Raw genomic sequence first — 12,741 nt, 5'->3', positions numbered from 1 at the left:
CACTTCTACCCTCCTACTCGGAAGGTGTCAGCTGCAGAAAGGTGCCCGAGGCACCCATCGCCCAGGCATCCCGTTAGCCACACGGCCTTCCTGCCTTTCACCCTCCTGCCCACCCAGCTTTCCTAAGACAGAGAGGCCTGTTGAGAGAGCACGTGAAGCTTGTGCGGTGCACAGCAAATAGGATATCCTCCACCCACACACCCCAATTATACAACACGGGCTCAAACCAGCCAGGCTTCTGGAATGAAAAGAAGTTTCCCTGCTGCACAAAACGTCCCGAGCTGCTGCACACAGCTGGACATCAAAATGCCCGACACTGAAGCTCAACCTGAGGTCAGTAGTTTACTTCGGCATTTCCAAAACCGCCTGTGGTATTAGACCTTCCTTGCGACTACTTGGTGTCGCAGTGCTCCATTTTTGAAGGGAGGAGCTGACAGTGTGGCTTCATTTCATCATGGCTCAGGATGTGGCTTTGGGCCATTGCCATTAAGAGTCAGACTAAATAAAAAAGAAAGCACAAGATGTTTAATCACCACAGACTTTTCTTCACTAGACCACCCAAATTTCAAAGCTAATTTTGTCAAGAGAAGTGTTTCTCCTGATAGGCAGGCACTAACTTTTCATGTCTCCATCCTGTTCATCTCTGGAAGGTCCCAAGTGACAGAGTTATCCAAAGTGAAGACAGAACAGCTGGGCTCAGGACTGGGAAGAGCGAGAGCTGGCAGGTAATAAAGGCACACAAATGGGAGGATTTGGGGGGGAGGGGGGTGTGGTGGTGGTGGTGGTGGTGTTATTTTCTCTCCAAATGAACTTGGGTAGAGGCATATCAGATTCCCAGGAGCATCCTGACACTTTGTGGTTGTTTGTCAGCATATTGCTTGTTCAGAAAAGTCTGGCCCCAAAACCATGGAAGAAATCACCTGCTACATTTAACACTGAGTCAGCAGCAGCTTCTGATCAGCACAGCAATGCTAAGAATTGAGGGTTGGTGGTGTGGTGGTGGTTTTTTTTTTTTTTTTTTCCTTCTTTCCAGGCCTCAGTGCTAAGGGCTAGACCCACTTCTACTATTCTGGTAAACCAGAAAAACCCAAGCTACAACTGTGGGTAGAAGGGGGAAAAGGAGAGAGTTGATGGACAGCAAACTCAGAGGTCCTGGGGGACCTACCAAGATGAAACCTGAGAGGACAATTCTATGTACGAAGACAGTTGCCTGCAGCCACCTCTAACTCCTCAGAATCGTTCTGTCCAACACCGCCACCCATGTCCAGCAACCGTGGATTTACAAATGGGGGGAAGGGATAAAAAGCAGCCTGCTAGAGCATGCAAATCAGGTACAACATTAGGTTTTTTTGATTCACATTTAACGATATTGTTAGAACGGCACGTGCTGGTTTTAATGCATGGTCCTTGAAAATCTTAACAGGCAAAGGAGCTGCTGCTTGCCAATACGGGAGCGTCGACTGCACAGGCTATTTTTTTTGCAGAGATGTCAGACACTTGAAGCTCTACGCAAAGACTCCTCCAGATGCCACAGGACGCCATTGGCCATGAGATAACGTATTAGCCATAGCACTAAATATTACTTTTAAACATCTCAGTGATCTCAGAACACCAAATACAAAAGACCACAAGATGCTACCAGCTACCTATTGGAGGATTCAACTTGAAGGCTGAATTGAAGGTATAGGTTGAGCAAGTTGGGAACAGAGGGAAAATTTCAAACAAACAAACCAGCCACCTTAAGCCTTTAATCCTAACGGGGAAAAAGTAAAGTTGAGAAAGGCAAAATATTTTTTGCAGCAGCAGTATCTTACAGCTAGCTAATAAATGCAGTATGACAACACCCCGTAAGAACTTTACTCATCTGTTCAGTTGAGGGAATATATTCAATAGCTTCCACTATTATTCTGTCACAATGCTAAAGAACAAGAGTCCTGTACAAGTTTAGCTAGGAAATCCTAACACTTAGGTTTCACAAGATACAGTACATAGCCATTTGACAGTATAGCAAATAACAGAAACGTGCCTCAAGTTTCATCTAGTGTGGCTGACCAGACTAATCAGCTTTTCTAATGCACCTTTATTTTTGAACATCACTAGTCTGTAGACAATTTTATCACTAAATTATGCTGCTCTTTAAAGTCATTCTAACGTGCAACTCTTATCAACACATGTACTTAGAGATAATAACGCTGGGGCCTCCTCAAATGCTTAAATAGGGAGACGATAACAGCAGTCAATACCCATAAAGTAACCAAACATCTATACACAGCATGTAGGTAGGAGGAGATGAGAGGAAGTTTATGCTGTTCTAGAGGGGTGACTAAAGACCACGTGGTATGTTGTAGCACATCTAAAATGCCACTCGGCATTTATGTTTATCTATCTGAGTTCTGCTCTATGAGGCCTAAAAAAGCAGAGCCGCAAGCTCTCTTTTTAGATTACGAAGTTTAGGTCAAAATAGCTTTAAGAAGACGGAGGTGGGGTGGGGGGAAAAGGAGAAAGGGGAAATTGAAGATGTAACTTGGGAAAAAAAAGCCTTCCTTTAAGTAGAAATATTAAGTTAAGAAAAAAAACCAAACCAACCTTATTTAACACTTATGTACCAGAATGATGAAATATTTCCTTCTATTAATCAGAAAACTGCATAGGAGTGTTAAAAATCTGATATAAACAACTCTTCCTATTATTCAAAAATATCTCACGCATGCGTATTGGTTTTGTTACTGTACTTTCACCATCGCATACTATGGAGACACACAGCAACTTAAGCCTTCAAAGGCAGGATACGCATGGCAGAAGCAATGAAGGACAGAAGAGATAGTTTCTTGTTTTTCTTTTGATATACGTGGGTGCTTAAGAAAGGATTTTCAGACTTCTCCTTATGATGTGGAAGCAGGTACATGCAAAGACTGATTATACATTGATTTATATAATCGATAGTCTATCAGTCTGCAATAGGTTGTTTTAGTACATTTGATAAAGGGGCTAATGGCAATACTCGAAGAAGAAAGTTCTCAATGTCCTTTTAATATCTGAATTTGAGGACAGGGAAGATTGGGGTGTCTAGTTTTGGATTTTTTTTTTAATTAAACTAGTTGATTCCCAGTTCCTCCTCTTCCTCTCCCTTGATCACTCTGGTTTATTAATATTCAAGATTTTGGTGAAAGACATACTGGAGGCAAATTTTAAAAAATTACTAACATAATTTCCCTCCCTTTCAACTGTTGGAAGCAAAAATCCATCAGTTTCATCAGCATTTGCCTTCGATGCCTTTCCTCCCTTATTCTCAGTCACCTTCTAATGGGATGGAGAAAGAGAGGGAAATGCGTTGCCATCTTAAAAAAAGGCAGAGTGCAGGGAAGGTGAAGAGTTTTACTATACCCCGTTACACTTACAACGGAAGTACAACTAAGTATGAAAAGCAGCATTTTCCTCAGCTTTCGTACAAGGTTTTACTCTCCCTTCAACCAAACTGAAAGGAAAAAAAAAATCTTAAGCAATCTATAAGAACCAGAAACAAAGCGTGGAAAGCCACAGCTTTGGTTCTAAATGCAAAGCAGGAAGTCCTGTGTTATAATCCAGGAAAAAAACACAAACTTATTTTGAAGCCAAGTGAGCAGCTCTATTTCAAGAAGTCTCATGAGTAACAACAAAAGAAGAACCTTGTTTTCAGTCAGAGATTCTTCAAGGGTGTTTTTTGTTTGCTTGGCTTGCAGATCACCAACCCGCCATTTTAAGAGGTAAAGCAGTTCCTAAAATACCTTCAAAAGGTGATGAAGTAACCACATTCAAATAATACTTCATGCATCAGATTCAGACTTCAATTATATTATCATCCCACACAACAAAAACAACTCACAGATACAGATGGCGGCTCTCTGCCGCATTCATTTTGCAGATTCGCCAGGACTCAGTCTCCTTCTTATACTGAAGCTACTTCCACAGAGCTGGCAAAAGACACTCTCCTTTTTCAGGCTCCAATCCAGCAATTGCTGAAGCCAGGTGGGAGCATTGCATTGAGCAGCTGAGCCACATGCAGTGGGCAGGCAAAGTCATCTGGAAAGGCACCAGCGCTTCACCGGTCAGAACACTGATCCTGCCTCAACCATTTGCTTTTTAAGTCGTCTTTGTGTTCCTTAGCGTCACACAAGTAACACAGAAAGATATGAGATAGATACTCAGGAACCCCGCTACTGGGTAGCGGAGAAAGGGTTAGAAAGCAAGAGAAAAACCCCTCACTCACTGTCAATATCGGTCACAAGAAGCAGGACTGAGATTTCCATCCTGCATCCTGATGTTGAAGGGCAAACATCTGACACTTTATACACTGAGAACTGCTCATCTTACAGGCTAAATAATATAACTATGCAATTACTTAATTGTATAATCTGGAAGCAATCCTTCAAACCAAAGGTTGTGCAAATAACCTTGCATTTTATTTTATCCTAGCTTTCAAAAAGAACCTCTTGCATATTGTGGCATATTATTAACACATTAAGAGCACATATATTCCACTTTTATTTACTTTAAGGAAAAACTCAACATAATCTATTTACTTAAAAATTATTCAAGTAGGTAGGCGAAAGAATTGGCACTATTTATTGCATGGCACGTGCAGCTTTCTCAGGCTGCCAAAGCTATCAAACCCAAAAACTCCTCCAAGAAGGGTGGCTGGTGAGAAGAAGAGACTAGAGCACACATCCCCCTGTTAGCCAGCAGGAAACCCAAACGGGAGACAAAAATTTGAAGCCCATCTTCAAGTCTTCTACTGCACACAGAGGTTCACACTGAGCACAGTCAAATCTCCACACGCCAGTGAGAAGACCACAGTTCACAAGCGAAAATACCTGCAACTTTTCAAAAGACAAGTGAGGCACCCACAGAAATACCAACTGCCAACAACCAGCAGAGGACTGTTATCTGCTCATTTTGATTTTTAAAGTTCCTCCTATAATCTCCTACAGTTTTAAAAGGTACAAACTGGAAAAAAAAAAAAAAAAAGAAAAAAAACCCCCAATCCCCTCCTTCCCCCCAAACCCTACCCTACTAAAACGTTCTGGCCCTCACCAAAAAGGTTATTTAAGGGAATTTTTGAGGATTCTTAGTTTTAGTGCTACTAAAGCCTGAACTCAGTACAAATAGAGGCACATTACAGACAATAAAAAACGCTTATCCAGAGCCCTGTGAGGCAAGTTGTTTAAACTTAAAATAGCTTCTGAAGTATTTGAGGACAAATTATGAAAAAAAAAAGAAAAGGAAATAATTGGTGTTTAACATTTGTAATAAAGTGTATTCTCAAACAAAGACAGAAGCAGTATTACTGCATTGAAGAATTATCTGCAATATTGCAAGAACAAATGCAAATAAAAACTTTGTCGAAAAGAGAGATTTGACAGTACACACAAGATCATACCTCAGAAGCCTTAACTAGTTTTTTCCTCTTTATGAACAAACTTTGATTAAAGATTCCTCAATAAACTGTTCTATTACTAAAAACGCATTTCCAGTAGACCTTTAACACTTTCTGTTAACTATTCTTTCCAATAAAAAGCAAAGACAGCACACTGCAAAGAACAGCACCAAAATAACTACATTTAGCAACAAAATAATACTAACCTTACCCTTCAGAAGCTGCAGCACAGGGAAAGTAAACAGCTGTTGGAAACCACTGCTAGAGACACATTAAGACAGAATTACCTCCATATGTGGTGTTTATTGGATTATAAGAAGAAGCAACACCTGTAGCTGAAAGCTTGTTGGGCAGTTACAGTCCTCATGGATAAAATTTTTTCTGTGTGTGTGTGTGTGTGTGTGGTTTGCTTTGTCCTGTTTTCTTTTAAACCATGGAAGAAGGAGCTCCGTGTCTACATGGGTGTTTTTATGGGTGCATGGTTAATAAACGTTCCTGAAAACCTGACTGTAGTAAGTACACAATCAGCATTCCAGGGGAGGTAAAACTGCTCAGTGTAAGATGTGGCAAGTCAAACATGAACCTAAGAGGATCTTTATAGCAGATTATATCATACGAGTCTTACAGTAATTGAAGATTATAAATACATTATCCACAATGGTTTATTTTGCTGTCCTTTAGTCTATGAAAAAAGACTAATTCATGTTACATGTAAAAAAGGAACTGATGTGGATGTAGTAATTGCTGAGTGCTTAGAAGTGGTGTGATTTAAATAAGAGGGTGAAAACAAACGGAGGAAGCATGGCACATGAAGGTCTGCTCTTCTGTTTTACCTCTTTCAATTAGTAGTTCCTTGTACTAGGCCTGCTCTCTCTTCTCTTGTGCTAGTATTCAGGATACATGCCTCTTCCCTTCCATGCCTTCTCAGTAACTAGGCTGGCCTCATAATCTATGATAGACTTGTAGTTGCTTTTTAATACTGAATTCTCTTGGACAAGATCTATTTAGTATCTCTAGAAATTGTAGTGATGTAAAACTAACCTTCTTTTTTTTCCTCTCATATTCAGACATCTATGACAGTAGTCCTCACCACCTTGTCTCAACTCCAGTAGCTCTCTCCTTAGCGACTTTCCTGACTCAGTGCAAGGGTTGTGACAATTGTTATCATCTCATGCACAATTCCTAAGGTCAGACTGCTGGTGGCATTCAGGTACCTACTCTGATTTTCAAAAGCACTGCCACGAGTTAGGAAACCAAATGTCTTTGAAAACTAGCCCCACAATAACCTGGGTCCCTAATTCATCCCTTGTGAAGAGCTTATCAAAGAGAAAGGTCTGTGGAATGTATTGGTTTTCTTGTCAGGCCTTGTCTGAAAATGGACTAGAGCACATTCACCCTGGCATGTAGAGCTAATTATTGATGTCAAGAAATGAGTGAGAACCTGACTAAAAGGAAGAACAGTTTGGAGTCACTCCCAGTACCCGTCTCAGGCAAATGAAAGCATTTATAGCAGGAAATGTAGGTACGGTGGCATCAGACATACGCTGCCAATCTTCCCGCTTCCACCAAGAAGCAGAAATACCTACAAACCCTTGTGATCTATCTTCAGAAGAACTACCTATGAGGCTAGAGACCCTATTGATAGAGTCTGGTACAAACATCAGAGCTCTTCCACAAATACAATGACTAGCATAATCTACCAGAGAAAATACTGTTCATAGGTAGGCAGCTGTGCCCTTGACTGGGCACAGGGAAAAATGACAAGGTCAAAGACTGATAAAACTTTTAGTTTTATTAAAAAATGGCAGTTGCATCCCTCCTTTGCTAAGCTGGGCAAGTTTCTCGTTTTTGGTTGTGTGGGTTGGTTTTTTTTATTTTCCTGTGCCATAGGGTATTTTTGGGTTAGTGAGCTCTGAAAGCAAAAATAAGCAGCAACCACAAAGCAATTATCAAGAAAGCAGGCTGAGCAAACAGGGTATCTTTTTGCCATGAGTCTTCCTTCCTCAGAATGACAGACCAGGCTTCAGCCTCATGAGCTTGCAGGAGATACAGGAAACACCTGCCAGAAGCCCATTTCCTCTGGATGTCTTAAATGGACATGACGATGCAGTGTCTGCCAGCCTGCTGCCCCCGCAAGGCTGCGTTTTCTTTGTGATAAGCAATACTAAGGCAAAAGACCTTCAGGCTCATTAGTTCAGATACAGGTATAATTAAGCAGAATTGACGGGAAGCTTTAGCTCCAGCTTTATTTTTAGATTGAAGAATCTGAATAAGAATTCTTAAGGATAAGGTTCCTTATTAGATCTACGAACAGAGTTTTAAAAGTCTTGACGTTTACTTGCACTCAGAAACATAAGTCTGCATCAGGAACAGTCTACATGCAGAATCTGACATGAACTTGACTTTCAACTCCTGCTTCAAGTTTAAGACTTAGAAGTTTGATACATACAGTCAGACAAAAATATAAGGATTGCTCAGGTAAACTGATCCTGTCGAATAATAATGTTTATTCCAGTTACAGCAAGCGTAAGGTTTCTCTTATATTACTAAGGCACAGAACCAAGGACTTAGTATGTTGCTGGAGGTTAAAAAAGAAAAACCTAAACAAAACCACTTCAATCAGTAGTTCAAGTAAGTAACCTTGGATTAGTTGATGGATCCTTTCCCTTCTGTAAGATTCTTAATTCAAATTCAGGTCAAATCAGCAGTACATGACACCTTAGCAACTGCTTTGGAGACCTAAGTGAAGGGAAACAATGGTCCTAAAGTAGATTCTGGTGGAGAAATTTAGCAAAGGTCAAAATCAGGTGATAAAGAAGTTGAACTGAGATTACTTCGTGTTTGAAATACTGTGGGAAGAGACTTTTCCTCATACCACTGTCATTGAGTTGTACTTGCTTTCCGCATGGTGTTTCCATAGTTGTCTGCACTCTTCCCTTCCTTAACACTGAAGGATTATAAAGGAGTGGATCAGGTTTCCAAGCGAGTCGATTTCTTTCCTTAGATCTATGGCATTACTTGTATAGGTGAACAAGCAGTAAAAAGATCTGGTAAAGAAGAAAGTGTAAAGTTTGTCTTGGGAAGACTTTGAAATATCTGAAGATACTGAAACACAACACAGGCTGAATGGTAGGTGACTAGTTGAGTTCCTCACTCACAGTCAGTAACATGACTCTGTCCCCTGTTAATGGTGAAATTCTTACTATCAGCTTGTGGCAGCAGGGAAAGGTATAAGGAACAACCTTCCCACGGTAGACTGATTACTCGAAGCAGCACACACTAATACGGCACGTTCTATGCTATAATTTAGTAAAATACTACCATAACACAAGTGGAAAAATGTTAGTTTGTTAGTGCCCACTATAGAATTGAAACTTACTACCCGCCCTCACCCCCAACCCACAAGCCTTAGGACGCCTTTCTGGATGATATTGCTTTCTTTCAGTGAAATGCTAAAATTCCTGGTTTGTTTGAGTAACTAATTTCAGTTGTCTGTCTTCTTGCTGGCAGATCATCTTCATTTTCCAGTCCTAGAAACTGCCTGAATTGCTTTGATCCACTCTGTACGCTCTGCGGATGAGGCTGCTTGCAAGTAATAGTGGATTTCATTTGCTGTGATGATTTCAAAGAGGATGTTGTCAACATCATACTTCTTGGCTACAGGGAAGAAATAAGGAAGTCAGCTATGAGAGAATAAAGTCTTGCATTTACAATGTTTTTTCCTTTACACACTGTAAAGGGATTTTCTTCCTTTCTACAGCTATGCCTGATCAGGCCTTCGCAAACACATTGCAAGATTGGATCCGTGAGATAGGTCTCTCGGAGAAACAACCCATGAATTCTACACATTTCACCTTCAGCAGTCTCTGCTTACTTGATCTCCAGTCATGGAAGGATCTGCAAGCCTGCAGACAGGTCGTATTCCCCAAACCCTCCCGTGCCTTGCCAGCTACAAAAACAAGACGCTTAAGTTCATGTCACATCCAGAATCTCTGATTCTTTTCATATCTGCCAGCAGAGCCTACACAGGTGCTGAGATGCCTACAGACTTTGTTGCTGGGTATGATAGTCTGCCTCTCCGTGGAGAGGAGAATACATGGAATGAGTGTTTCTTGTTCCTTGTAGCACCGCTTAACCACTGCTGTTCCCACAACTTCTAGTTTTGGGAGGAACAGAATGTGAACAGTAATAATTTGTTGGCATAACCATTTCTAACATAAAGCTTCCATCCCAAATTCATCAACTAAAAAGACCAAACTCAGCTTACTTTGTCTAAGGCCAGTTATCCTAACATAGGGATGGTGTCATCCTTTTGACAAGTCTTCTCTAAACAACTGACAAAACACAAGATTCCCTGTTGTTACCTTTACCACAGTATCCTTCTCCAGTAATTAAGACAGCAATAGAGAAACTAGTTACTACAAGAATTACTGAATCATTGCACATAAATTGCTTTTGAGTAAAAACCACTTGTGATTTCAGGCATATTGAAAGAATGTACCAAAAACTTATTACACAGCTCATTCAATATGGTTCCTTACAGTCTGGCATATCTTCCACTGCTGTCACCACACAGCCTCTCAAGTGAATTGCTCCTAGTGGTTCTTCTCCCTAGTGAGGACATGAAATCAAAATGAAATGCAACACTTCTGAAACTGTTCACATGTTAGTATCTGGCTACAAGTCCAGAATGGAAACAAAAACATTTGCTGACTTAGTATGTCACCTGGGAAACCAGGGGATCCTCAGTCTATGTGTGACTGGAGGGTTGGGAGTGTGGTAGGGGGAAGACCTGCAGATAAATAGGAAATCTCTTCTGGGGTTTGGAATTCAGGATCTGCAGAGTATTTAAGCATGTCCTGAACAAAGGTACAAGAAGAATATAAGCCTTGTGCCAACTATAACTTTTCTTTTGATGTCACAGTGAATAGAAAAAAAGATTAGTTAGAAAAAGAGTAGATCTTATTCTTACTGAGCAGCAGGAGCAGCTATACCCTTATTTACAATTTGGCCTCTTGTCCACTTCAGGACTGTGATAGTCAAAGAACGGGTGAAGATGCATTTTTGTAGGCATAAGTTTCAAAGAAGCGGTCCCTATAAGCTGACACACCTCAGCCCTTTGGGAGGGGATGCCAGGAGCAGGAAAGGCAAGCTGGGAACAGGGAGGTCAGAAACTCCTCAGTGTTGATTCTCCAGTGTGTCTAGGCTGCCTCTGCCAAGGGGGACAGGCACGGCATAAAGCACCTGCAACCCACAACGGCACTGCTCCTGCAACAATGCAGAATGAAATAAAACCTGTGGGCTGAATCTACCTGAATGCCAGCTTTTGGGGGGCAGGTTTTGCCCATGGCAATGCTCCTTCCTTTCTTAGGGCAGGGTTTGGCCCGCTAGAATTACACAAGAAATGGAACACCATGTCTCAGCCTGACACAGAAAATACCTCAATTATAAACTGTAAAATGACTGATTGTGTTCATTTGCACTTATGACCTAGTTCATTTTAATCAAGTGAGAGCACACATTAATTCTAATTAATCACAGATAAGAGGTGAGAACACAGTTCAGTGTTACCTATTCCCAGGTCTGGGTGGCACTTGCCACCCTGACTCGGCAGCCTCAGAAACCATCCTTCACTCTGCTTTTCCAGAGGATGGCTAGGCCCTGTGAGCGAGCATAAACAGCCCCGCTGTTCTGCTTGGTCTTTCCTATCACACATTCCCATGCAAATACTCCATTCAGATATTTCTACAAGGCATCGGCTTTAATACAAACAGGGAAATAAACCAAATGTCTCTTACTCCAGCAGGATCATAGTAGTGAAGATATGCAGGGTCTTCTCTTAAAACAAACTTTCTCACTTTCCAGTTCTTCCTCCGGTGTCCCTAGGAAAATTCAAAACTAGGAATGTCGTGAACTGCTTTGCCTGCAAGCGCTTACAGTCAGCTTACCCACACATGAGAGAACAGGCAAATACAAAAGGGAGAAAGCTGAATATTTTGGACAGGAAATATTCACTGGAGTAGGACTTGAACCTGGCCTTTCTGCATCCCACTGTTTTACACAACAACTGAGCTATCACACTGGTTTCTCTTTTTATTTTTTGTACAAAGTAGAATAGCTTCAACACGGGAGATTCCCCTAAACACATGTCATAGTCTGGTAGCTATGACATTCACACGAGGTCTGTGAGAACTGGGCTTAAATGCTTGCCAGAAAACACAGCTATGAAATGTCTTGCAGGAAGGTACCTTGAACTATTGGCAAGAATGAGCTGAAGGCTCTTCTCTCCCTGCAAAGACAATAACAACAACAAAAAAGGCTTATCTGGCTCAAGCACCCTGGAGAGGGTTTGTGGCTGAGAAGCTCAAGCAGAAATAACACCACCTTCCAATATGGATGTAGATGCCTCATTGCTTTCAGTCAATCTAGATTTTCCCCACCCATCATTTCAGTTTTGGGAACAGGCATTCTCAGCAGAAGCAGTGACACTTCCAAGCAATGATCCACAAGTCACTGAGGTTGACCAAATCCAGACTAACACTGGTGGGAGACTGTCATGAATCACTTCCTCTCAGCATTTCAAAATATTAGTTTCTCAATTAACTACACTGTTTGCAAGGAAGCTCTTACTAACTAGGCAGAGGTGAATGCGACAGGGTAAAAGTTAGCAGAAAGATGCATACCTTATTTCTTCCATTGCTTTTAAGTAATCTGATTGAGCAAGAGAAATACAATTGAGCACCACCAAAAAGTTCTTAGGCTCCCAAGAGATATTTTAACAGTGGAAGTTCAGACTTGATATTCGGAAACATTTCTGTACAGAGAGAGTGGTCAAACACTGGAACAGGCTTCCTAGAGAGGTGGTTGATGCCTGATGTCTGTGAGTGTTTAAGAGGCATTTGGACAATGCTCTTAATAATATGTTTTAACCTTTGGTCAGCCCTGAAGTGGTCAGGCAGTTGGACTAGATGATCGTTGTAGGTCCCTTCCAACTGAACTATTCTATTCATTGAAGAATCCTGGTCTTGCCTTCAGTTCAGTGGTATCTGTTTGCAATGGCCTCAGAAAGTAAGGATCTTACCAAGACGTTCACCGTATTGCTTAAAGTTTTGCTGGAAAGGAAGGTATGCAGTTATCTTCTGTCTTACAGATGGGACAGGATCAAACATTAGTGACTGAAAGGACTCCTTTGCTGAGGTATAATGAAAAAGCCTGTGAAAACTGGCAACTGAATCCAGTTGTGTGTCCAAACGGACACTGGATTGGCAGTCTTTTTACCTGAGTTCAGTTCTGCATTGCACCAATGACTTGTCACATCTCCTGCTTTA

The 12,741-nt window shown here is 41.3% G+C and overlaps 1 protein-coding gene across 1 annotated transcript in view; it reads right to left on the bottom strand.

Annotated features, from left to right (window-relative positions):
- Positions 1-8,814: 8,814 nt before the first annotated feature.
- Positions 8,815-12,741, bottom strand: part of PLEK (pleckstrin) — a 17,805-nt gene continuing 13,878 nt past the window's right edge. Inside the window, exons 7-9 of the mRNA XM_009578678.1 lie at positions 11,212-11,295; positions 9,955-10,024; positions 8,815-9,070 (exon numbers count right to left, since the gene is read on the bottom strand). Of these exons, the coding sequence (XP_009576973.1) occupies positions 8,931-9,070; positions 9,955-10,024; positions 11,212-11,295 (294 nt within the window). The 3' untranslated portion in view covers positions 8,815-8,930. The remainder of the gene's footprint in view (positions 9,071-9,954; positions 10,025-11,211; positions 11,296-12,741) is intronic.

The sequence above is a fragment of the Fulmarus glacialis genome, unplaced genomic scaffold (genome assembly GCF_000690835.1).
Source record: "Fulmarus glacialis isolate BGI_N327 unplaced genomic scaffold, ASM69083v1 scaffold2625, whole genome shotgun sequence".
Lineage (NCBI taxonomy): Eukaryota > Metazoa > Chordata > Aves > Procellariiformes > Procellariidae > Fulmarus > Fulmarus glacialis.
This window is presented reverse-complemented; position numbering and strand designations above follow the sequence as displayed.